Consider the following 27219-nt stretch of genomic DNA (forward strand, 5'->3'; position numbering starts at 1 on the left):
AATTTCAGCGTTTTTGGATTTTTATCCTTACTTAATGAGAGAGTTACTTAAAATGAGGCTGGCTGAAGTTTGTATGGGGAATAAGTTTTTTTTTTCAAGCTACAGGCTTGAAACTTGGTAAATAAGTACTTCGGAAGGGCAAAAACTAGTACTTAATATAATGACATTAGTGAGGTTAAAACATTTCGAGTCTGAATTATACTTACTCGACTATGAAAAATGGCCTGTCGGCGATAGTGACAAAACATTTGTCTTTTCTATTTCCTCTTACAGGAACTGCAATAAGGTATATTTTACTATCAAAGCATGTCTGATCCTCTAATGCATTTTTTATAGAAGGCGAATAATTACGCTTCGATTCGACGAGCCTAGTGGACGCCAGATTTTGTCTACCTAATCTATGGTAGATCGTAGCTACTATGACATTTTCTTTTTACGCAAATATATGTTTACGGGTGAAATAATAGGACGTAAAATTCCATGAATATCACTCACAACAAGGTTTTTATCTATTTTGTTTGTCGCTCGTATAGCCTCACGTTTTCAACTATGAGGAAGTTTGCTCAAACTAATGTGATAATACTGATAATGTTTTAATTAGACTGAATTAAGAATCTTTAATTTAAGAGACCTACATTCATATTTATGATAAATTACATACATAGATATAATCACGCCTGTATCCCATAAAGGGGTAGGCAGAGCACATGAACTACTAAGTTTCAGTGCTACTCTTGGCAAAAAAGGGTCAGCCTCTCGCCTACTTTTTATGATGAATAGGTAACCTAAGATAAGGTCACTTGCACCACAGTAAATGGAGGATTAACCCGAGGTTAACCCACTATTTTATATGGGATTTGACATTTGACAGCCCACAACCTTGAGTTAAGCGGGTAGTGCAAATGACCCTTATATAAATATTAACTAGCCGTTATTTGCTAGTTACGGGTGTAATTAAGCAATATTTTTTTAACTGTTGAAGATTATACTGTAATCATCATGTGAAAAAAATAGCAGCTCGATATAAGCTTATCGAAATACAGTAATTTTGAATATAAGTAACCTTAGGTTATGGGCTTCGCTTTAAAATGGAGACCTGTGCGATTTGCTCAGACTAGCAAACATTGTAAGTTGTTATCAATGTTATCATGGTTATGGGTATAAAGTATCGTATACATCATTTACAGGTTTCTGCTATGCATCATCAGCGTTGTGGATAATTACTAAAATGTCCCAAGTCACTGACGAACAGATATAGCATGACATATTTAATTTAGACGTCTCTATTACAATTCATTATTTGTTGAGACAATGAAATTGGACAAAATCATAATTATAATACTTTAGTAACCATTCATTTACACAAGTAGTTATTATAAGCCTATTATTGATCTCGGTAATCAATACAAGTACTCGTACCTACAGTACAGTCACTTGAAATAAAATGTTACTTTTCGAAAGCAGCAAAAATAAGTATCTACAGACCAATCACTTGAAACAAAATTTGCTAATCTTCGAAGGCAGAAAAACTAAGTAGTATTAGGTACAGTCAACCAATTGGAACCCTAGGCCACTGTAGAACTATGTCATAGTGACGTTATAAATCAGATAGTAAGAAATCTCTTACTGCTTGTCATTTTGACATGGTTGTAGAGTGGCCTAGGGTTCCAATTGGTTGATTATACCTAACACATTGTCGGTTACACAAGAAATAAAGTCGTATCGGATATTTTTGGACATTTCGTTGCAAGACCTATTAGTTATTGTAAGAGGCTGTACCTAATTGAAGTAATTGATAGTATCAGAAAAATATAAATTTGTATACTTCCTCACTGCACCGGAACAAAAAAGTTATATTGGAAATGTCGGTTTTGCTCTTTTGTGGTTGGCATAGGAAGTAGATACAATTCACCCGTTCTCACGATTTACGCGCCAATTTTTTGTGCTCAACTGACAATGAAAACACTTTTCGCTTATTTCCTTTATATTTAAATATTTGTAGAGATGACTCATCGATATGACTAAATATCATCAAACCAGAGAAAAGCGATGGCTGGGGTGGGGTGACTTGACCTCTGAGACATATTTTAAAATGTGGTTTTCTTAACAAGTTCTGATCAAAATAATTATGTATATCCCAAAATTCTATCGTGGAAATCGACTAATATTTCAACCACAAATACATACATATATACCATAGATCAAGCAAACGCATTCACTTAGCGGGTCCAAAATTTCGAAATGTTCACCTTAATTTGGCAGTATTTGCGTACTACTTAGGGTCACTTGCACCAACGAAAATAGAGGGTTAACCCACCATTTTATATGGAATTTGACAGATGACAGCCCACTAACCCTGAGTTAAGGGTTGGTGCAAGAGGGCCTTACTTATCGAGTTAAAAGTGGACACAAAAAAGTGCCCTATTTGACTAGCATAATTATATTAGCTAATGTCTGCATAATTTAGTATATATTCATCTCGCTCGCACCTCACTGATATGCGTAGTAAAGTAACTTAAGCATAAGCTAACGTATTCGTTCGTAATATGCCAAAGTCAAACTCGTGGTACGCATGGTCATAAACTCTATTTATAGGTCCGACTAAAAATCGATTACTTTCGCGTGACGTGCTAGGAGAAACATCTGTGCAAATACAAGAGAAATAAAAACATGGGTATGTTCAAGTAAATTTATTCCATAAGTTAGGTAATCATACGTTTATTTATATTAATTTTTATTTAATTTTATAGGACATTTTTCATATAGCCTTACACGTGTACTGGGTCGTAATTATTAAATAGTACATTACGATACAAGTGCGTAAAAAAGGAAGTTCGAAACGAGTGGCGATAAATTAAAACACGACCGAAGGGAGTGTTTTAAATCGACACGAGTTACGAATTTCCTTTTCGCACGTGTATCGTACGACGTTTTTCAGTACAGATGACCATTCAAAGTTTCGACCTGGCATATAGAGGTAATGAACCACTTCTCATACTAGTGCGTAAAAAAAAACACCATCTGTACGTACTAAAAAAACATAATCAGTGTTTTCAATCAAAGAACCATCAGACCAAGCTAAGTTGGCAGCGATTTGGATACTGCAGACTGCTATTGTATCTAAGAAAAGAAATAAATAAAGGAAATAATAATGTTGCTAATTATCAAATATTTAATAATTCTATAAATTAATTTGTGAAATGATAATGTGTACCTACCCATATTTTTGACGATCTTAATATGTATTCATTTTTATATTCGGTTGTAATACTTATTAAGAAATAAATGAATCTGAATCTAAGGGCTATTTTATTCGTCTAACTTATTATACACTTATGACGTTTAATACTTAGAAACTTAGGGCAGACCTATCAAAATCGTTCATTCCTATCTAGCTTGGCAAGACTTTCCTTACATTCCTTTCCTTAGGGCCGGTTGCATCAAACCGTCTGTCATCGTTAAAGCGTTCGTAAAATTTTATTGTATGGGAAGTTCCATAGACGTCTGCTGCGTGACGATGATGTGTCTGTCAAATGTGGTTGATGCAACTGGCCCTTAGTCTGGCAAAAAAGAATAGACTCTAAAACGTGTCAAGATTGTAGTGTCATCCCTCTCTAAACAATATAAACAGGGCCCGTAACTTTCAAGCCGATGACATAAATTTGACGTCACGCTGCATACAGGATGATTCAAGAGTTTTATTTAATAATTAATCATTATTCATCAATAATTTTAATCATGACTTCAAAACTAATCTATTCATACGTGAAATAATTAATACCTACTTGATACGTGAAAAGTAAATTAAATTAATTGTTTATTTTTTTGTGCAATAATAATGTTTGTTACCATATTTAAATAAATTATTAAAACAAAACAAATAGTTTCCTTTTCGTTTCATGTATCAAGTAGGTATGAATTATTCTACGGATGAATAGCTTACTTTTGAAGTAATTTGTAACATGATAAAAATTGATTAATGAATAATGATTAATTATTACAATAAAACTATTTGAATTATCCTATATGCAGCGTGACGTCAAATTGATGTCATCGGCATGAAAGTTACGGGCCCTGAATATAACTTATATGTAAGTAAGACAACGGGACGACACTATAATTATTATGATGTTGCCCCTGTTTAATTCGTACAAGTGTAACGGGTGTCTAAGCCGTTGTTATTCCTAACAAAAATAATACCACCTAGAAATGACACATTCAGTCAACATATTAAATACATACATATGAGGTTTATGGCGAAATCGTATGCGGAAATAACCAAGCGCCGTCAAAGAAATACTGAGCAAAGGCGAAAATATGTGGAATACTGTAAAAACCCAAAAAAAATATTGTCAGTAACTCAGTATAATTATCACATCACATGCCAAAGTATAACAGGCTTAAAACTGAAATTAAAAACACCTACATATGAAAAAAAATACCGAGGCCACATTCCAAACTGTTCTCTGCAATGGCAATAGATGTCTAAAACTGCTTTTCCACTTAGGTCACAGCATACTAATACCTTTTTTCGGTAGGTATATGCGATTACTCCTTACTCTAGTTGTTATACCTACTTTTGACTTGAAGCTTTATTCAACTCTTTACATTCAAGATTCAGTCCGTTTACAAGCAGATTAAATAATATACCTACTTATGTACCTAATTGTAAGACTGACGATGTATAATTAATACAAATAAATGAATATGCGGCGTCAGGCTTTGCCCATACAGTTGGCCCGACCGACGCGACGCTCGCGAGACGCTAGATGTGGGGGGACCCTAAACTAAACGTTAGATAATGAAGTATGGTTTTAAATGTGCTCATATTGCCACGAGTAAGGCCGATTTGAAAAATGTCTTGCGAGGTTCACAACTGCATAGGAATTAGCAATTTTAGTCAATTTGTAATTGACGGAATGTAAATACTTAACCCTAAGTATATAAACAAGCGTAGGTACAGATCTTTTCGTATAACAACTCAACATTAACTTAAAATAAATAATACAGTTCAATAAGAACACAAATGCACGTATAAAAATAGATCACACACACAGTCAGTTTTTCAAATGATCATAATTCTTTCGAGTCCTCAGGTAAGCAGAGGAAGATTTTGGATATTGTCGTGTTGAAGCTGTGTACGGCGTTGAGGAACCAGAGAGGTTTGTTCTGCCATTTGATGAATATGAAATAGACGGGTATGCCAAGTAGGGTGAAGGAGAGACCTATGGCGAGTTGCTTGGGGTGTTCGAAGCACGAGAGGATGACTAGGAAAGTGCAGACGATGAAGAAGACGCAGGGTAGGATGAGGCTGACGCGGATGGGGCGAGTGGCGTGTGGGCGCGAGTAACGGAGCCACAGCAGGCCGGTGACGCTGCACAGGATGAAGAGCGCCTCCACCGCCGTCACCACAACCACCAGCGCCTCCACGTCGTTCCACACTAGGATCACCAGCGTCACGAGGCACTGGAAATAACAAAACAACTTAGTTACGACGATATCATGACGTGAAACGATGTACCTAAATTAATTCCACGTCTGCAATAAAAAAAATGCTTTCGTTATGGATCGATAATAATCTAATGATCCTACTGCCATCGACGAATAGAACAAGTGGGATGTAAAGTAAAAAAAATAGAAAAATACATACATACATAAATACAAATAGGTACACGGAACCACTAAAGTAAGGTGCGAGTCGGACTCGCTCCTGATCGTATTTTTATAGCATCTCACGAACTTGTAATTCACGAACGCGAGATACATGTCTAAGTTTCTATTATCCACGCCAATTTACTTTCTCTAACGGATATATCGTGTTTATATTTTTCCGTTCCGATGAAAGTTATCGTGGATGTTGTTTTATGTAGACTTAAGTGCCAATAAACACTTGTAAATTAATTCGATTTAAACATTAGGCCATATGTACTTGGTAGTCACGTAGGTACGTATTATTTACATGTTTATTAATGTTTAGTTACAGTTCTCACCATGAATAAAAGCGAAGGCACAGGCGTCAGCCTCTTCACATCAATGAGCGATATCGCCAACGGTAAATTTCCGTCTCGCGCCCCCACGAAGAAGAGTCGAGAAGAAGCGTAGATTGCTCCGTTCAGTGAGCCAAGTGTACAAAGAGCGACAAACAGGGACATGATCCAGCCCCAAGAGCCGAGGATTTTGTCGCTGAAGGTGATGGCTACGGCGTCAGAGGACAGGATCTCGGCGTTGGTGAGGACGGCGAAGAAAGCCACGTTGGTCAGCGCGTACACGGCCGTCACCACGGGCAGAGATATACAGATGGCGCGGGGCAGGTTTCTGGAAATAGGAAGTAAATTGTTGTTGACAGGAATATTCGAGGCCAGCCTGAAGTAAGCTGTAGTCACTATTTAATACAGACGTCGCATCTACGGCAGATATATTCCTTGTGTTAAACACGGACATTTTGCGACATAAATATAATATGTAATCATGATCCGGTTCGAAGGACCAATTACGAAGTATTTTTGACATGATGCGAAGTTTGAAGTACCATAGGTGTTTTACTTCATGCTTGGTTGTTTTGAATGAAGTTATTTTAGTTTTAGAATGGCTATCGTTCGTAGGTAGGCGCTACAAAACATATTGACTTAAGAGTAATGAGGGTCAGGTATCTTGAGCAAGGTTACTTACTTGTAAGGATCCTTCAATTCTTCCGTTACGAAATTCAAATAATTCCACCCAGAATACGAGAACAAGCCCGAGTAGAACGCGATGGCAATCTCGCTGGCCCCAGTCTTTGTCCCTTGCATCATTCCCTCAAGGTTTTCCGTGTGGCCGTGGAAGAGGTGCACTAGACTGGCGACGAATATGAGCAGTAGGGCCAGCACCTTGGCGGCGGTGAATGAGTCTTGCAGCCGCGTCACCCATTTCACATTGCCGCAGTTGATGATTGTGAGGAAACCTGGAAATTTTAAATACTGGATTAGTTTAAGATAAAAAGATATTGTTGGAATTAAAAAGTGACAAACCTGTAGTATCGTACCATGCAAATCAATATTTTATCTAAGAAAACAGGAGGACACTTCAATTTATTTTTCTACTATTTCTTGTCAGACTGTAAAATTGGGGACGCTAGATTCTTCCTAGCATGCAAAGTTACATACCGTTACATTTTTTCTAAGGACTCTACATATGGACGATGTAAACTGTCTAGCGATTTTCTCACAGTATAGTTCATCATGTGTTGTTATACAAATATTTAACTTGTATTAAGGCCATAATTATGCAGGAATTTATGACTAATAGATATACTATAGACTTACTATAGATAAAAAAAACATATCAGTCATTCAAAAAATCATGAATGGAAAACATAGATATTAAGTAAGTCGATTAGTTTGTACTCGTGTGTTTACATTTATGTATTTTAGGTTTGAAGTTTTAATAAAATGTAGCTAAGTAATCAGCCCGCAGCAGTCGGTAGTGACCCTTCCTGCTGCGCCGCGGTCCCGGGTTCGAATCCCGGTAAGGGCATTTATTTGTGTGATGAGCACAGATATTTGTTCCTGAGTCATGGATGTTTTCTATGTATATAAGTATTTATATATTAAATATATCGTTGTCTGAGTACCCACAACAAAAGCCTTCTTGAGCTTACCGTGGGCCTCAGTCAATCTGTGTAAGAATGTCCTATAATATTTATTTATTTATTTTATTTATTTATAAGTAATGACTACTTAAAATTATAGCTGTGATGTGACTATAGGCGGCTGTCACAATGGACTTTTCCTTAGCGTGGATCGCTAATATCCTTCGGGCGCTAGGGCAGTGATTGGGCTCGGACAAGTGCCCTTACGCAACTGTTCGCCAAGATAATTCCGCACAAGTGTGTTGGCGCGATGCGGGAGGAAGCTCCCATTATCCTGTCAGCCGCAATCAGTGGCCGCCGCTGAGCGACACCGCGTTTTAAAGACTGGCCCTCGGTTACGGTCTTGGCGGGAAATTTGCACTTCATTAAAGATAATCCGGGTGCCGGCAGAATATCAGTGCCTCACTCGAAAGGGTGAAGCGTATAGCTGAGTCGGAACCCTTTTGTTTTTGCTGCAATGCACACAGTGTTTGTAAGCATTTTTTTTATGTTGTGTACGTAATTTTAAGTCAATTGTATGTTTTTTTTTCTTCTCTTTTTGTTGTTCTGTGTTGCATTTGTAATTGTGTGTTATTGCAGAAAAAAAAAACATATGGCTGATAAACGAGACTAGTATTACGGATGAATGTGGAAGGAGGAAACGGGAGAGGAAAGCCGCAGAAAAGGTGGATAGACTTTGTCAGAGATGATATGAACGAATGCAAGTGAATAATGAGATGACATCCAATAGAGAGGTACTAATGGAAGAAAAAGACATGTTGCGCCGACCCCAAGTAATTGGGATAAGGGCAAGCGAATGACGATGATATGCTGTAACCGTTGCTGCAAGGTGTATTTGTTAGTTTGTATATATCGTGCCTTTTTTACGACGTCCGAACTGCAATGGATCTAGTTGCATTCAAGCAATGAAACTCAATGTCATGCAGATAGGGCGTCCCCCGGCATATTAAATGCAACGAGTGTCTAACTAATAGTGTGCCTATGCTAGGCACTTGTTTCAATGTGAGGCGTTAGATAAATTATCATTTTTGCAGGCATTTATAAAAACTGAAAAAGGTACTTGGTAACATGTGAATACCTAATACTACGTTTTTACGCGTTGTTTTTCATCTATACATTCTGTAAATGTATACCGAAGTGCATAAATGCTAACGCTTTTCCACGATTTAATAAAAAAAGATAGCACCATTAAATTTAATCCCCCCACATCTAACGTCTCGCGAGCGTCGCGTCGGGCCAACTGTATGGGCAAAGCCTGACGCCGCGTCGACGTCGCGTCGACGGCGTCTTTTTCCATACAGTTAGCCCGATAACGAACAAAGCAACTTTCCGGGAATTTACCAAGAGGAATATTGCAGGAACAAAGTAAAACCGACATTGGGACATCACTACGCGGTCACGAGGGCTGGGCCACACCTCGGTTGACGAAGACCGATGCCTCTTCGCGTCATCGGGTACCTACTGCGTCCGCTAGACACTCCCTTTAGATCATCTGTTACAGCATCAGCGCACCATCCTAGTAATATGGAGAACATTACGTCCCCTCATCTGGAGATAAAGAAGTGTCATAAAATGCTTGTCACCGGGTAGGTCACTTATTATATTATTAAGTATGTTTAGGGAAAACCGCCTAGTAGTATACTAGTGAACTCCTAAAGTTACAATCACAAAATCAAACGAAAAATCCTGTCCAAAATAGAATTATCGGATCGCAAGAATTACGTGATTTCGATATCACAACATTCCACACGCATTTCATATATCGATACGAGAAATAGAATTATGGTAATTTATGTATTTATGCTGGGTGAACATTTCGTTTGTCCTAAAAATAAAATGTCTATTCTATGTATACAATAGTGACCATACAAATAACTATAAATATATTTTAAAACGGCATGCAAGTTCCAACAGTGTTGAACATAACTTACATGACGCTAATTTAATCTCCAAATGTATCTGATTTATTACTAAGTATTTAATATTTATTTTGAACGCCGAAACATCCCAAATAAAATAGCAGACGTATTTATTTCGAGGGAGCCCAACCGGTTCGCTGAAAAGGGTATTGATAATAACCCCTGTGGTTGCGATTATGATCCAACTCATGTAGGTACTTATTTTCAACCGACAACTCTGCACTTCTCGGAATATCGATACACGTCTCAGTATTTAATTACGTGAAATTAAATTCATCTGTGATACTTTTTAAGGAGAACACGCATTAAATTACCGGTGTCAGGTGGACCAGTTATGGGCCTTTCCTTTTGAGACTTGTCCTGGAATGTGATGAGCCAAACGTGTTCTATATCTTCTGTATAATCTATATTCTTTTGCAGTCCAGTTTAATGTTGAATTCAATATGCAAGCATGCTTTAAAATTTAGTGAGTCGAAAACAGGGTGGTTTTGATACAACTAGTATCAAAACCACTATGAGCGGACCACTGAGCGGTAAATGTATAGAGGTACTGAAAAAGTTTTACTAAAACAGTATATTATAGTATAATATTAGCCGAGCTATCCTCGTCCTGCCCAATGTGATTTATAAAGGACATATTCCATTATTTGGAAATTATAAATTATCAGCATGGATAGGCAATTTTTTTTTAATATTTTACCTAAATCGCGATATAAAGACAAATCTATTTTTAAATATTTATTTAAAAATTTGGTTTCCAAAGTATATGCCCGTTAGTTGAATTATCATGAACGAGTTGAGAATTTTGAGATATTAGTTATTTTGTTTTAGTATGATATGAGTACCTAAAGTAAGTAACCCTAAGGCCCACTTGCACCAACCACAACTCAGGGTTAGTGGGCTGTCATCTGTCAAATTCCATATAAAATGGTGGGTTAACGCTCGGGTTAACCCTGCATTTTCGTTGGTGCAAGTGGCCCTTATAGTACTCTTTATTATACTGTGCCCTAACCTACAATGCAAATAAACTACAGCTAAAGTCGTCTTCGATAAAACTATTGTAGAGTTTCTCTTATCGGTATTGTGTTAAAGCTAATAGGAACGACAACCATTATAGGTACACCATGTTGTTGGTTTACCGTAAAAAATAGCAATTAGCAATATAATGTGGAGTAAACATCCGTTATTTACGCGAATCTTCCTTAATAAATAATTCCTAGTTAATTATAAAGGTATAAATAAATATTCATTAGGAAATATGACCTACATATTTGTTTGAAACGAGTATTCAATATGTATAAGAGATTTACATGTTTTAACCATTCAGATCAGGGTATTTTCGCGACAACAATCACCAAAAAATATTTTTGTAAGGTAGGTAAATTTTATGTTTTTCCTACTCAGAATCATGAGCCCTTTCGATCTAGGACAAAAAACAAGAGACAAAAAACGGTCTCAAAATTTTCTATTATTTGGCATACTTTCCACTTTGTAACAGCTGTAAAAAGTGTTTGAAAAATGGTAACGAAGAGGAAAAATTAAATTTGGAACGCTTTTTTTTACGTAGTAGGATCGAAAGCGCTCGTGATTCTGAGTAGGAAAAACATTGAATTCACTTATTCAAGAAAAAAAAAATACATAAAGAAAAAAAAAAGTTTTTGAATCTTTTTTCGTAAAAATGCCCATTATACGCGAGAGAGTCCAAATCTTTTCTTTAGCAGTTAGCATGGGAAATAGAGGTATTACGGTGCTGTTTCACGGTCAACACAATTGCCAGCAATTCACATACCATTGCCGCGTTGGTTGAAGACGCACCAACTAACTACGGAGCAAACGCGGTAATGGTATGTGAATTGCTGGCAATTGTGTTGCCCGTGTAACAGCATCTTTAGGTAGGTTATATCACAACTATTTACAAGATAGGACTGCTATAAGACTAAGCAGCCTTAAGCCTTGGGTACGGTACGTCGGCGTCGCAGACAGTCCAAGGGTTTAGTATATTTTTCGTAAAAGTGATGGCCATGGAGGATGAAAAGCGTTACCAACAGGTAAAGGGACAGTGCTAGCGGACAGCAGCGGGAAGTATATTATACTTACAAGTTAGGACTGCAGCTATAAGACTCGAGGCGGCCTTAGGAACGTCGCAGACAGGCCACAAAGGTTTCAGTATGTTCTCCGCAAAGGTGATGGCAGTGATGGCATTCGCCGTGGGCACGAGGATGAAGAGAGCCACCCATAGATATAAGAACCCGGGGAGAGGCCCAAATGCTTCGCTGATGTATGCGTAGTCTCCCCCGGACTTGGGGATCATTGTGCCTGAAAATATGACGAATTATGTTAATAAATATGTTAAGAAATGCACTTATGTTATTACTAGCTTGTACCCGCGGCTTCGCCCGCGTAATAAAAGAATTATTCAAGAGTATACAAAAATTAAGATTTTCATTTGGATCCGTAGGTTTCTATGTAGGTACATTTGTCTGCAATTATTTAGATAACACATATAACTATTTTTTTTAAGAAATGCTTGCAAATATTGTAGAAATGTTACACAGCGACCACGGCGTAGGTAGTGGGTACGAGTAGGTATGTATTCTATATACACTCTGGGGAAACTTCATACAACTCACATAGCCAGTATCTGTGGTCAGTGGGTAAAAAGTACTACTAAGTAACCCTATCCCTATCCCTATCCCCTCCCATCCCCTGTCACTGTCAAATGATCATGTTAGGAGGTCAACTTTGAAAAATCTTTTCTTAGTGCACCTCTAAGGAAATCACGTGTCAATTCGAAATCTCTTGAACCAGAAGTAAACATAAAAACTAAATCCAATCCATTTTAGTTAAGTTTAGTTTTTAATTTAATTTTAAGTTGCTTTTATTATTATTTTTTAGAGTTAGATATTATTTATTTGTTATTTAAGTTTTTATGTCCAATAAATATTTAAAACTAAATGCATATGATAATTTTGATATTTAAACCCCATTGCAAGGTATTTCACTTCCGCCTCGTTAGATTTTAAAAGCGTTGTATTTATCGAGATCAGCGACCCGATAAACCATAAAAACGATACCCATATTGGTTTTTTGACTTTATCAACCCCTTTTCACCCTTTTAGGGGTTAAATTTTCAAAAAACCTGAAACACGTATTTAGGAATCCTGTAAAGTTTCGAATAAAACGGTTAAACTAATCTTGTTTCCCTATACAAACTCTGAACCCCCATATCACCCCCTTCGGACATGAATTTTGAAAAATCCTTTCTTAGTGCTCCTCTACTCCATATAAAGAACCTACGTGCCAAATTATAGATCTCTAGGACCAGCGGTTTCGACTGTGCGTTGATATGTCAGTCAGTTTCTTCGTTTATATATATTTTTTATATTTAAACCCCATTGCACCACAACAGGGGAGAAGGTATATCACTTCCGCCTTGTTAGATTTTAAAATCGTTGTATTTATCGTGATCAGTGTTCCGATAAACCATAAAAACGATACCCATATTGGTTTTTTCACTTTATCACCCCCTTTTCACCCTTTTAGGGGTTACATTTTCAAAAAACCTGAAACACGTATTTAGTCATATGCTTTTAGGAATCCTCCTGTGAAGTTTCGAATAGAACAGTCAAACTAATCTTGTTTCCCCATACAAACTTTGAACCCCCATTTTACCCCCTTAGGAGGTGAATTTTGAAAAATCCTTTCTTAGTGCTCCTCTTCACTATATAAGGAACCTACGTGCTAAATTTGAAATCTCTAGAAACAGCGGTTTAGACTGTGCGTTGATATGTCCGTCAGTTTGTTCTTTTGTATTTTTTTTTAATATTTTAACCCCATTGCACCACAACAGGGGCGAAAGTATATCACTTCCGCCTCGTTAGATTTTAAAAGCGTTGTATTTATCGTGATCAGCGACCCGATAAACCATAAAAACGATACCCATATTGGTTTTTTCACTTTATCACCCCCTTTTCACCCTTTTAGGGGTTACATTTTCAAAAAACCTGAAACACGTATTTAGTCATATGCTTTTAGGAATCCTCCTGTGAAGTTTCTAATAGAACAGTCAAACTAATCTTGTTTCCCCATACAAACTCTGAACCCCCATTTTACCCCCTTAGGAGGTGAATTTTGAAAAATCCTCTTCACTATATAAGGAACCTGCGTGCTAAAATTGAAATCTCTAGAAACAGCGGTTTCGACTGTGCGTTGATATGTCCGTCAGTTTGTTCTTTTGTATTTTTTTTTTAATATTTTAACCCCATTGCACCACAACAGGGGAAAAAGTATATCACTTCCGTATCGTTAGATTTTAAAAGCGTTGTATTTATCGTGATTAGCGACCCGATAAACCATAAAAACGATACCCATATTGGTTTTTTGACTTTATCATCCCCTTTTCACCCTTTTAGGGGTTAAATTTTCAAAAAACCTGAAACACGTATTTAGTCATATGCCTTTAGGAATCCTCTTGTGAAGTTTCGAATAGAACAGTCAAACTAATCTTGTTTCCCCATACAAACTTTGAACCCCCATTTCACCCCCTTAGGAGGTGAATTTTGGAAAATCCTTTCTTAGTGCTCCTCTACACTATATAAGGAACCCACGTGCCAAATTTGGAATCTCTAGGACCAGCGGTTTCGGCTGTGCGTTGATATGTCAGTCAGTCAGTCAGTCAGTCAGTCAGCCAGCTTCTTCTTTTATATATTTAGATGTTATTAAATATAAATCGTTGTTATAAAAATAGTAAATAAAAGAGACAATATTAATTGTATGTTTTTTTAAATTGACATGAAATTAACTTTATTCGATAGACTATTTTCTGGCATTATAATTTAAATAGGACTTCTGGCATATGACCGCCACGGCTGGCTCGGACGTAGTCTAATCTGGAGGTCCAGTTTTCGATTACTTTTTCCAACATTTGTGGCCGTATGTCGGCAAGGACGCGGCGAATGTTGTCCTCTTTAAAGTGGTCAACGGTTTCGGGCTTGTCGGCGTAGACTAGGGACTTCACATATCCCCACAAAAAATAGTCGAGGGGCGTTAAATCGCATGATCTTGGAGGCCTTTTGGACATTGCTCTGATGGACGATTTAAATGTTGACCGTAAAATGGACGAAGTAAGCGATACGTCTTTCGAACAGATCCATTATTTTCAAAATAAAATTTCACAATTTGGAAGCGTTGTTCAGGCGTCAATTTAGTCATCTTAAAAATGCCAAACCAAACTAAATATAAATCATTTGACAGTTTACAAAATTCCCGCCAATTTAAAAAGTGTTGCCAACTTAAAGTTCTATACCTCTAAAAAAAACACCCTTTATATAGAAGTTGTTGGTTGGTTTAACCCTTAATGCATATTGTTGCCATTTGGCTACAATGTATATATTTTTAATTAAACTAGCTTGCGTTTTGTTCGTTTCATAAAGATAAAAATAATAAACTAACCAAAATATAATCTGGACTTTTTTATTTTTCCTAGATCCTACATCTAAATAACTAAATAAAAACATTATTTCCAACCAAAAATAAAAAAATCATACATTCAAAGGTTAAGATAAAATAATTAATACATAATACCTAATACGCATAGATTGCAATGTTAACTAATGGGTTAGTAACACAATTTCTTCTTTGATGGAAATGAGAGAACCGTATTTATTTTAAGCAAGTGTGTAGGTAAATGCAAGAACAATTACATTTAGGACATCCTCTCGCTAACGCCGTGGAAGCGTGGGCGACGGTCGCGCGATGGTCGCGCGACGGCGATGCGACGCATACGAAATCAAACCTTATCGATATGGAAGTAGACGATCGATGAGACGCGACGGCGACGGTCGCGCGACCGTCGCCCACGCAAGACACGGCGTAATAATGAAATTACCTAGGAAATCCTAATTTGACTCATTGTAATTTGGCACAGGATAAGAGCTTAAAAATAGTCTCTATTTACTCCTATCAAAATAAACTATTCCCTGTCGTTCCCGGTGCAAAAGTGCCCATGACGCTCGCAGCGTTTCCGCGTTGAATTACAATAATGGACAGCTTTTGCACCAGGAACGACTCGGAGCGGGGGCTTTCTCCTTGGAATGGATTAAAATAAACATTAAGTTAATAAAAACAAAATGCAGTATTATTGTGTGCTACGGAGTTCTTAAAAAAAATAAGAAAGTAGAATCTTAGAGAAAGAAATAAGCAGGTAAACAAAATCAAATAATCCATACTGATTAAACTGGAAAGTGTGTGTGTGTCTGTTTGTTTGTTCGTCTTTCAAGAGAAGCCGCGGGCAAAAGCTAGTAAAACATGAAAGAAAAAAAGTAAATAAAAATGCAAAAAGAATGCGTGAGCCGAGATTCGAACTCACGACACTCATGGCGCAAACGATTCCACCTAGAAGTCAAACCCGCTAGACCATTTGCACATTGTGAAAGACGGCGAATCTTGTGATTCTAAGTAAATAGTATACGTTAATTCGTCGCTCAGTTTTGCCGTGAAGGACGGACAAATAAATAGACACACACACACTTTCCCGTTAATAATATTAGTATGGATTTTATATTTATTTAGATATGCAAATAAGTAATTTAATCCACTCAAAATAAACAGATAACTAAACACTAATAACAATAAAAACTCAGAACTATCAAAATAAACTATTCCCTGTCGTTTCCGGTGCAAAAGTGCCCATGACGCTCGCAGCGTTTCCGCGTTGAATTACAATGGACAGTTTTTGCACCAGGATTACCAGGAACGACTCGGAGCGGGGGCTTTCTCCTTGGAATGGATTAAAATGAACATTAAGTTAATAAAAACAAAATGCAGTATTATACTGATTAAACTGGAAAGTGTGTGTGTGTCTGTTTGTTTGTCCGTCTTTCAAGAGAAGCCGCGGGCAAAAGCTAGTAGAACATGAAAGAAAAAAAGTAAATAAAAATGCAAAAAGAATGCGTGAGCCGAGATTCGAACTCACGACACTCATGGCGCAAACGATTCCACCTAGAAATCAAACCCGCTAGACCATTTGCACATTGTGAAAGACGGCGAATTTTGTGATTCTAATCACCAAATGCTAGTGCCGAAGTTTCGCGCGATGGATACGCGATGACCTTGAGCCATCGCCGTCGCATCGCGTCGCGTCGCGTCGCGTCGCCCGTCGCTCACGCAAGACAGAGCGTAACAGTAATGTTTATACAGCCTGTTTTGATTGAATTCCGTTAACTTTAAGGGAAGGTTATTTTACAGCCTGTTTAGATTGAATTCCGTTAACTTTTACTTTTCTTTAGATCAAATACAATTAATTTCTCTAAGAAACTAGCATCTTAACTCTTACGGTTATCGAGTTATTAAAAAAATAAAGATAATTAATGAACACGTGTGTGACGTGTGTGACAGCTTTTACCAATTCCTAATGTTACTTGTTTTGACGTGTGCCATCAATCACTTGACACTAACTTGAATGTTATTCTTAAGGGTCTCTCACACTAATAAATTCATTTATTATCAGAGATCGGACGAATTTGCGACATTCTTAGTGACTTACGTCATTTTAATGACTTTTAGTATGAGATGACGCACAAAAATCCGATCTCTGTTTATTATGTATGATAATGAAAAAAAAAATTTTTTTTTGCGAATTAACGAAAACTGATATACATGGTGGTTCCTGATAATGAACCTAGCTACGTGTTGAATATAACGGAAAAGAAAAAAAACACAGTGTATAAAGTAATTATTTTACTTTAAATATTTTATTAAATTTACATTTACAAAGTTATTACGATGAGTATTAAAGGTAAACGGTAGAGCGTGGCAGAGCTAATTAGATAGGTATGTACAACAACGTAGATGGATTATTTCATTTGTAACAGAAAGTATAAGTTATACAGAGAGTAGGATAGGTATGTGTTGTTTTATTTCTTAGCGTCAAAACAAGATTATGATGTATAAGGTACCTAAGTCCCTTGTTTTTGACGACTCTGTTATACGTATATATGTATGTATATGCAGGCATTACTTATTAAACCATTTGATACTTATTGGTATTACCACTATCAGTACCTATCACGCATTTCGCTACATTAAGAGGATACGGTAGCGAAAATGCTAAAATGGAAAGGAGCCCTCCTTTCAACTTGGAAATTTTAGTTAAATATACAAGTGTTATTAACTAGATTTATCGGAAAAAAATTGTCCATTAAGAACAACTCAGTCAAAAGATATTTCAAAAAAATCTTTAAAATCGAGGTTTCGCTCTCGACTCTTTCCTCCCTCAAAACTTAATCAATCGGAACGAAATTTGAGAATATGAATAACAATGAAATAATCTATGTCGGACCGTTTAGCTTTTTTGGTTAATTGTTACCAATCTTGAGTATCACACCTTTTTTTGCGCCACAATGAAAAAGGCCGTTTTTGGAAATTTTTGATTGGCTCTAGTCTTTAAAAAGCAGAATATCAAAAAAATCAAAACGATCCGACACAGATAAACATAATAACAATCTGTGTTGAAAAAATCATTGCTCTATCTTCAAAAACCAGGGAGGAAATAGTCGAGAGCGTTTGTATGGAGAATTGACCCCTACCGTATCTGGAATCTTAGGGATCTTGGAGAACCTAACGCATGGACGAATAGACGAAGTCCGAAACCTATACATTTTAATAAGTAAGGGATGCACGGCGACATTATTTAAATGAAATCAATTATTATGAGATATTTTAAACATGGTGATTCCATTTCTTTCAATAGTTGCATTGCATGAAGAATAGAATTAAAGAAACTAAACTCTACTTTTTAAAGTACTATTGCCCAATAAACACATTTGGTGACAGAATTGTATTAGGATATTTAGCAAAAAAACGCTTGCAAAATTAATAACAGACTTTTATGGTTCCATTAATATCGGCATTTATTTATATCGGTGTGCAATACTTATCCATACTTAATATTATAAATGGGAAAGTGTGTGTGTCTGTTTGTTTGTCCGTCTTTCACGGCAAAACAGAGCGACGAATTGACGTGATTTTTAAGTGGAGAGAGTTGAAGGGATGGAGAGTGACATAGGCTACTTTTTGTCTCTTTCTAACGCGAGCGAAGCCGCGGGCAAAAGCTAGTAATGCATAATTACTAGTATAACTAGTCTAAGTTTTGCAGATAATGAGATGATTTTACTGAAGCTACTGCAGGGGTGTTTTGGAGTTTCGACTGGAGAATAATTTCAAGTAATCGAAAGTCCTGTTCAGTGGAGACAAATGTCACTCTAGTTAATAATGGAAAATATTTCGATTAGTTAAAATTACCCGCCAGCCGAGATTACCCCCTATACCTTTCTTTTCCTGCCACATAAATTGTGACACTTTGCTAAGAATAGCGTATCAATCGCCAAAGAGGCGTACTTTATTGCTTGGGACCGGCCTACAAATACCCGGCTGAATTGATCTTTTGTGTTCCTTAGGATGCTTGACTCATGTCATTGTCGTCTATTTAGAGTCTGGGAAAAGCTTTTAAGATGGTTAGGCAGGTAGGTACTCATAAAAGTGTGTAGTATTTAATAGGTGTCAAATAAAAGTGTGTATAGTAAAATATCAATACTTTAATAGTGCGATAGGGACGCTTACATCGAAATGCTTCCCGTGCAGAAGTATTTACATTCTATCTAGTGTTCGAAAAACTTATAGAAAATGATTTCTGTTTTTTTCCTATCTTAGGTACTTACTTAGTGTCAGAAAAGTCTTATACAACCCATTGCACTTGTCCAGTTATTATTTTATTTTATAATGATGTGCATTGATAGTATATTGTGCAACAAGGGAGGTAAGGGGGATTTTGTCATCGAGTGTTAATAACTCGCGACAGCCGCAGGCTGGAGAGAGTTATATACACGAGTTTACAAAATTCTTACCTCCTGAGTTACACACAATATTTTTCATCACATTTGAGAGGAAAATACAGAGAGAAAGAATCATAAGACAAAACCTTCAATGAATGGCGGTGTTGTACTGCCCGTTGCTATGGCAACGCGGTCAAATGCAAATCGAGATGGCCGTCACAATTTCCTGCCGATTATACGATTTATCTACGTGAAATTTACAAAATAAATGTAATATACACCGAAATAATTGTAAAACATAAATAAAACGCATTTTTCATACCATATAAGATTTTTTTATAGCTTAATAGTCAAATTTTAGTTGTCCAAAAAAAATCCTTGGCTGATTGAAATATCCTTTGCCTGAAGTATTGTACGGATTGTATTAATTTTTAAAACTAAATCCATTACTCCCTTGGGAATAAAATAGTACATTATTCTTCAGTACAAGTAGACGCAATGAGACCTTTAAACAGCAAATGTGATGAAAACTTTTTTTTATATCACGAATGGCTTGTGTGTAGTATTTGAACCAGATGCATATTTTAAATTTTGTTAGTATTATGAATATTATGATAGCATGCACGAGGAAAAGTATTATCCGACTAACCTACTCGATGTAAAATGACATTTAATAACGATATTATCAGAGAAAGTTGTTTAAGCAAGGATCAGCGAGAGTGTTTGTACAGCTTTATCGGTCAAGATATAAATTGATATGATAGTGATCGGCGGCCACTGAAAAAAATGTTAGTTGTGTTTTTGTGGGCTTAAATTACGCGGTCATGAGGTTACCTATATATTTTTTATCTTTATCAGGAAACCCTGTATTAAAAATTCAGAAAAATTCATTGTCTTCTACATAACAAATAGGTTAATCAATCTAGAATCACTTAATAGCTCTTAGCACTATTGACAGTGAAAACAAATACAATCATGTTTCTCGAAATATATTAGTCTAATAATAGTTATAATAGAGTGTGTTGTCATGGGAACCCGTACGATTTGATAGTTCGTGGACTAATATTATTAGGGCCACTTGCACCAACGAAAATGGAGGGTTAACCCACCATTTTATATGGAATTTGACAGATGACAGCCCAACTAACGGTGCAAGTGGGCCTTAGGCTAATATTAAAAAAAAAAAAACATTAAAACATTTATTTATCTACACAAATTCAACATTCATCATAAAAAGGAAGAAATTAAGCTAAACAATACAGAATTTGAGAGAACATCGCTTGTGCTTTCCCTTATAACGTTGACCTGGTTCCTACACTAGGCGAGGCCTGTGCTGTAGGTAACCAGCTTACATCCGAGTTAACAAATTTGGCGCAAAATTGTTACAGATAAGTTGACAATTATATTTATGTAAAGACATGTTAAAGATTATGAACTTAAACGAAGTAGACACTAGGCAATAACGGTTGAGACAAAAGCAGAAATAAAATAACATATAAACATAAACACTTGTTAAAGTTACTGCTCTTGTACAATCTTTAAGTGAGCCAGAAGGAATGCAACATATGAGTACGAGTGAGGAGGTTTGTGTACGTGTATGTGTGATGTGTGAGTGTGAATGTGTGGATTGAGGTGAATGAGAAAAAGAGAGAGAGAGAGATGTTGGGAGTGTTTGAACCAGTGCACTAATTTCCTTTCAGAAGGCTCTCGGTTTCTGCATAGGTTAACCCGAGGGTTAACCCACCATTTTATATGGAATTTGACAGATGACAGCCCTTTAACCCCGAGCCCGGAGTTAAGTCGTTGGTGCAAGTGGACCTGAGTCATTAAGACTTTACTCAAACAGCTATTATTTCTGCCATACGCATCGTGTGCATTAAGAAAGTTGAGAAGACCCAGCAATGTCTACCGGAGTATAGTAAACGGCTATCGGTATTCCAAATCATGTTGTATCAATCACAAACATCTGTGAACGATGTGTGACGATGTTAATGAGTTTACAAACGAATTAAAAGTGGAATTGGGATGGAACTTCAACTGTAACCCCAATAACGCCGTAGGTACACACCTGCAACGGCTACAACATTTATTCACATCGAAATGTTAAGGTAGGTCTTAATAACCTTTAGGGTGCATTGGGGTAATTTCGAAAGTCGTCGAATTTCGAAAGTCACATAAAAATCACCATTATTTCCATCATATCAAGATTCCCCTTTCGAAATTACCCGAGCATTTCTGTGCTTCGAAATTATTATCCCAATGCTTAATATAGATTATCTACATTAGGTAAGTAATTAAATATCATATCTATAAGCATCTACCTACACATTTTATTTCAGGAAATGATTTCGTGGAAGTTTATGTAGGTATGCTACACCAACAACTAGAGTTTATCGTATTTGATGTGCCAATGACTATTTCGTGGGATTATTCGTGTAAGTAGGTAAAATTAATAGCCATACTCAACTGTTGCCAAATTACACAATAAAAATAGTTTTATACGATGACGTTTAGGTATTTTATTGTGTCATTGAACTTTTAGTTCAATGTTTATTTGGAATCATCTGGTGGATAGTGAACGGCAGTGTCGGCCCGAGCTTTCGGTCTAGGTGGAGAGATATATAATTTTGGCGTCACTCACCAAATTTTTTTATCCAAAGAGGTATCTTCTTTTTTTAAAAAGTATTATGCTTTTTTCCCCGAAGCTTGTGACAAAAGAAATATAAAAATATTAAAAATATACTACCCTAAAGATCATTTGTGACAGCGACAAGTTCATTTCCGACAAGTAAGTATGTATTTACAAAATGTGCTCTTTACTTTACATACTACCCCTGGCTCCAATTGAAGCAAAAAGCTGTGGAAGCATAGCAAAAGGCAAATCCAAATGTTACAGAGGGTTTTGTGTTTACGGGTCGTCGTTACAGTCTTGGCCAAAATGGAAAATTCTGCATCCCTTGTTAATAACTATTAGAAGCAACAACAGTAATAAAACAAAGTTGATTTTAGTTTAACTACCTATTCTCGATTAACGCCTTTTGGTTGTAACAAATGACAATATCCACTGTTGATCGGAGCCCGACTTGATAGAATCATCAACATTATGCTATAGTATCGTATCCACAGTATCCACAGCCGATTCTGAGATGATGCGACATTGACATTTGTAAGCGGTTCGATTATTGTGCCTGAGCTGTAAGTTCACATTTTTGACACATTTGTTTTGAAGTATGTTGCGATGTGGCTAAGACGTATCGTTTGCCAAATCTAGCGATTATTTACGAATTGGTTGAATCGATTAGGCCCTATGTACAGTATTATGTACAAGGAGGCGCTTAAACAAATATACGATTTCTATCAACTTACTGAAATGTCATTTGAATCGAAATGACAGACTCTGCCACAGCACTAGTTTAAAAATAAAAGTGAATGATAAATGACATAATAAGTAAATCCTGCGTGATAAATTAATATCGTAAAATACTCACTAACGAAGATCCGCAAAAATGTAACATGTGTTAGATTATGTTTAAAGTAAGCGAAATATTCTTGATTTTTTTAAATATTATTACAGGATTTTATTTAAAATTACATTAGGTCGCGCCAGTTTACGTTTTGTGGACGCTGTCATGTGGCAAAAATGTGAACTTACAGCTCCGGGACAATAAGGCCCCCGTGTGCGTAGCCGAATGCACAAACGCTCACTATCTATCTCTATCGCTCTTGCGTATTGGTGCGACAGAGCAGATGATGTGGATTGTTTCGGTGGCGTTTCGCGTCGCAGAAATGCCATTCGGCTACGGGGTCTGATAACACTGATCGTCGATTATGTGGCGATGAGGAAAGGGCAGTACGTAAAACTCCTACTTAGGGCGTAGGGCCACTTGTATATTATTATATGGTTAACGTACTAACTCTGCGTTAAACGCTTAATCCGGAGTTTAATTGTGTTGCAGAAACGGTTAACCCCCAGTTTGTAGGCTAACTCTGCATGTCCATGCAAGTAGCCCTTTATGTATTGAATTACAATAAGTAGGTACAAGACAAGACCTCGCCCAGACAAAAAAGAACTAATCTGGAGCAGGCTATCTTGAAACGTAGAAAGTCAAAGCACTACCTACCCAATCTACCCATGAGCTTCATATTCCAAAACTTCTATGGTCGTAAAAGTAAAAGCCCTCGAGCAGGCCAAAGATCATATACATAGAGGGTCATTGAGCAAAAGGTCTCAATAAGTCGAGGAACTCGTAGTGTATACTATACTTCGTTTCTTTTAAGATTAGAATTATCTGTCAAACGGGTAAACAAAGAAGCAGTGGTCGTAGACCTTCCTTTTCGATTTCGGCCGATACCACTGATTTCTTGGAACTTATAACTTATAATACTATGTACATAAGTTCCAAGAAATCAGTGGTATCGGCCGAAATCGAAGAAGGAAGGTCTACGACCACTGCTTCTTTGTTTACCCGTTTGACAGATAATTCTAATCTTAAAAGAAACGAAGTATAGAAGTGTGCAAGGAATACCGAACAAATATAAATACGATCCTTGTCTTACAATTACGAAGAATAGAATTTCGCAGGTAAACGTGAATGTTATACTATGTTGCCATGTTACATTTTGAACGCAATATTGTTAATTGTTATAAATATTCAGATGTTGGCCGGCAGAACACTTGCAGTGCGTCAGGTTAATTCCGTCTGTTGCCGCATGCGCAGTAGCTTAATGTCGGACACGTGCGGAGAAAAGTTGTCACACACACACACAGACACACGAGTGTACACAGCCCGAGGGTTGGACCCCTTATACATCTACTAAGTATAATGTCATTGTCGTGTCGTTCACTGCCCGTAGGGTTGCGAAAGTTCCTACTTAAGTATCTGCTTATACATCTACTAAGTATAATGTCATTGTCGCTGTCGATGTCGTGTCGTTCACTGCCCGTAGCCTTTTGCTTTTGCCAATAAAAGCATAGACTACCTGCATGTACTCTAACAGAAAATAAGAACAAAAAAAATGTTCATTAGGTCACGCTCCTGGGCGAGAACGTAGAAACTAGAAAGCTAAGCTAAAGAATCTAAAAAGTTTGCGTAGAGAGACCAATTGAATAACTCTAGAGGAATGGTTAATTATTGTACTAATTAATTTAATAAAAATGTAATAGGTGATGCGTCCATAAGGAAACCTTACTGTTAAAGGAAATCTATTTTATTATAAATTACCACATGTTTTACATGTGTGATGTACCTACTGACTGATGTAACGCCTTTAGCGCAGCGCTATTTAATTATAACATTCATTTAAATAAATTTAAAAGCACGTAGGTATATTATATATATTTGAGAAAACGTATTTTATAATATGAATTAATATGAATTGAATCTTAAATTTCTTAGACAGACTTAGGTTTTGCATGAGTTTACTTTTACAGCTGGTAAGAAATGATCGCGGAATTGAGGCTTAGCAATGTAAACAAACAAATAAGGTTAGTAAATAGAGTAAATTATCAGCAAGCACTCACCCAACTCCCCGTAGCACAGAGCGCCGATCATCGAGAGGAAGCCCGACAGGATCCAGACGATGAGCGCCATGCCCTTGGAGCCGGCGTACTTCAACGCCATCTTAGGCGACACGAAGATGCCGGAGCCCACGATCACTCCAACGATAATCGCCACCCCGTTCATCAGCCCCAACTCCTTCTTCAAGCGCAGACCTTCGCTCGAGCCGGCAGCGTCTCCGGAGTCCCCACACTCCCCGCCGACCTCCATCGCCTTCGGTTTCAGTCCTTCCGAGGCCGACACTTTAGCCATTTTAACAGTTTTATTTAAAATATCACGATAAACAAACTGAAACTTTCAGAATCCGAACACGTGGTTACAGCGCCGCGATTTAAATCATAATGTTAATTTTCTGAAAAACTGAGCGGCGTCAGACAAACATTGCATCACTCGGCGCGGGCCGGACGGCGAGTGAGCGGGAACCACCACGTGCGAACTACACCATAAAAACGCCATGAATTGATAAAGTAGTAGCGGTCAGGCTCTGCCACAGCTACTGATAACGCGAACATTAATGACTACTCTGCACAATGTTCTATTTGCAGGTTAAAATATGCAACACATTAAAAGTTGTAATAACTCACTCTACTGTGAATTAACAAAGGACCAACAGATAGATTGCAATTTTTATGTTCGATATCTCGCACGTCGGAACGCAATATTTGTTTAGTTATCATATGAAAATGCACGTCACACCAACGTTCTACGTTACGCACACCTACTTTACTATTCCATTAAGGTTAGCAGTAACCCCACTAAACGCGACCGTCTGCCGGCAAAGGATGACTCAATGCGTAAAATGTTTTATGTGAAGCGGATGTTCTTTAAAAATAAGCTATGTGGCATGGTCATAAAGCTTAAAATGGCGGCGAGCATCCGTTTTAGTGAGTTCTTTGCCAAGTTTGAGCAACTGGTTTTGGTTCATCTGTCTCTGTCTGCCCGTGCACTCATTTGGCATAATTTCCACACGGAAAAAAAATATTTTAACAATACTACCAGAACGTTTAGTAAAATAGATTTATCGTAACTGATACTACAATCTCGTAATAAAAACAACTGTATTGTTACGTTTACTATATTTTGAATTCAATAGAACTAAGCAAACATTAATATGCACTAAACAGTTCTGTTTGAATTACATATACGAGAACTCTAGTTTTATTTACAACTAATAGAATAAAGGTTACGATAATTCTATTAACAAGAAGCTTCTTGTAATGCCAAAAAAATAAAAATTATCTTTACAATCTTAATCTTAGCGGTTACTATCACAGTATACTTCCTGTAACTTTTTTATACGTTGCCATTACTTTGTAGTTCTCGTAAAGAAATAAAAAGAATATTCTTGTAATGTAAACTCAACGAAGAGTTATATTTAAAAATATTAAGTTTGTATAAATATGTACGCATCGCTGTCAACTCTATTATTTGTATCGTAGCGAATGCCATCGCAGTATAGTTGATATGACTGTTTTATAAGTTGGTATTACTTTGCAGCTCTTGTAAATAATGACAATAATATTCTCGTAATGTATACTGGTGAACAAATAGTTCTGTTGAAAAAGTATTTAGTTAGTATAAATATGTGTTTCGTTTTTGTAACGAAACGCCATGTTTAAGTACCATTGTATATCTTAGTGAATGCTATAGCAGTATAGTTGATTTTACTTTGCGCCTCTTGTAAAAAATAACAATGATATTCTCGTAATATACACCGAAAAATAATTGTTATAACAAAAATATTGTCCGCATAAATAAATGTTTTGCTTGTGTAACGAAACGCAATGTTTTGCGGCGTGGTCGGCGGCCATTTACGTGTCATGAGAGATCACGCGTGGACGCGGATCGCAATAGGTTATATTATTTATCATTAAACGTATTTACTCACTACGTATTATCCATTCGTTTGGTAGTTTCCATTTTAGGAAATGGATGAAGAGGTGCAAAAACTCTTGCAAGGATGGGAGATGGCAGAGTTGGCAAAAGCAGGTGAGTCACATACCGTACATCATGTAGAACTTAGTAGATAATTAGAATGGTGAGTAAAAAGGCATTTAATGTTGTATTCATTTTACATTGCATACAAATTCATACGACATTACGTGGGCAAAATCTAAATACTGAACTAATAAGGACTGTCCACGATAAAAAGTGGTCATACATAACATGATAAATCTTTCTTCCTGAATGCACATTTTGAAGCAATATTATATTTTGATAAATCTGTATACATAAAACTATATAATAATTAAAGCTATTCCTTATAATGCTTTAGTGTGTCTGAG

The 27219-nt window shown here is 36.8% G+C and overlaps 1 protein-coding gene across 1 annotated transcript; it reads right to left on the reverse strand.

The window, feature by feature from the left end:
* Positions 1-3971: 3971 nt before the first annotated feature.
* Positions 3972-25684, reverse strand: LOC125227463 (large neutral amino acids transporter small subunit 1). Its single transcript, XM_048131789.1, has 5 exons — positions 24898-25684; positions 11644-11862; positions 6670-6940; positions 5991-6315; positions 3972-5466 (listed from the first exon to the last, which is right to left on the reverse strand). The coding sequence occupies exons 1-5, from the start codon at positions 25184-25186 to the stop codon at positions 5074-5076; spliced, it is 1497 nt and encodes a 498-aa protein (XP_047987746.1). The 5' UTR covers positions 25187-25684; the 3' UTR covers positions 3972-5073.
* Positions 25685-27219: the final 1535 nt, after the last annotated feature.

Source organism: Leguminivora glycinivorella, chromosome 6 (assembly GCF_023078275.1).
Source record: "Leguminivora glycinivorella isolate SPB_JAAS2020 chromosome 6, LegGlyc_1.1, whole genome shotgun sequence".
Classification (NCBI taxonomy): Eukaryota; Metazoa; Arthropoda; class Insecta; order Lepidoptera; family Tortricidae; genus Leguminivora; species Leguminivora glycinivorella.

Bases quoted from the DNA above. Each gene is read 5' to 3' on its own strand.
- LOC125227463 (XM_048131789.1), bottom strand. From the start codon at position 25,186: ATGGCTAAAGTGTCGGCCTCGGAAGGACTGAAACCGAAGGCGATGGAG. The intron at 11,863-24,897 runs GTGAGTGCTTGC...TCATATTTTCAG, and splicing joins TCTGTGCTACGGGGAGTTGG to GCACAATGATCCCCAAGTCC. The intron at 6,941-11,643 runs GTAAGTATAATA...TAAAATTTCCAG, and splicing joins TATAGCTGCAGTCCTAACTT to GTTTCCTCACAATCATCAAC.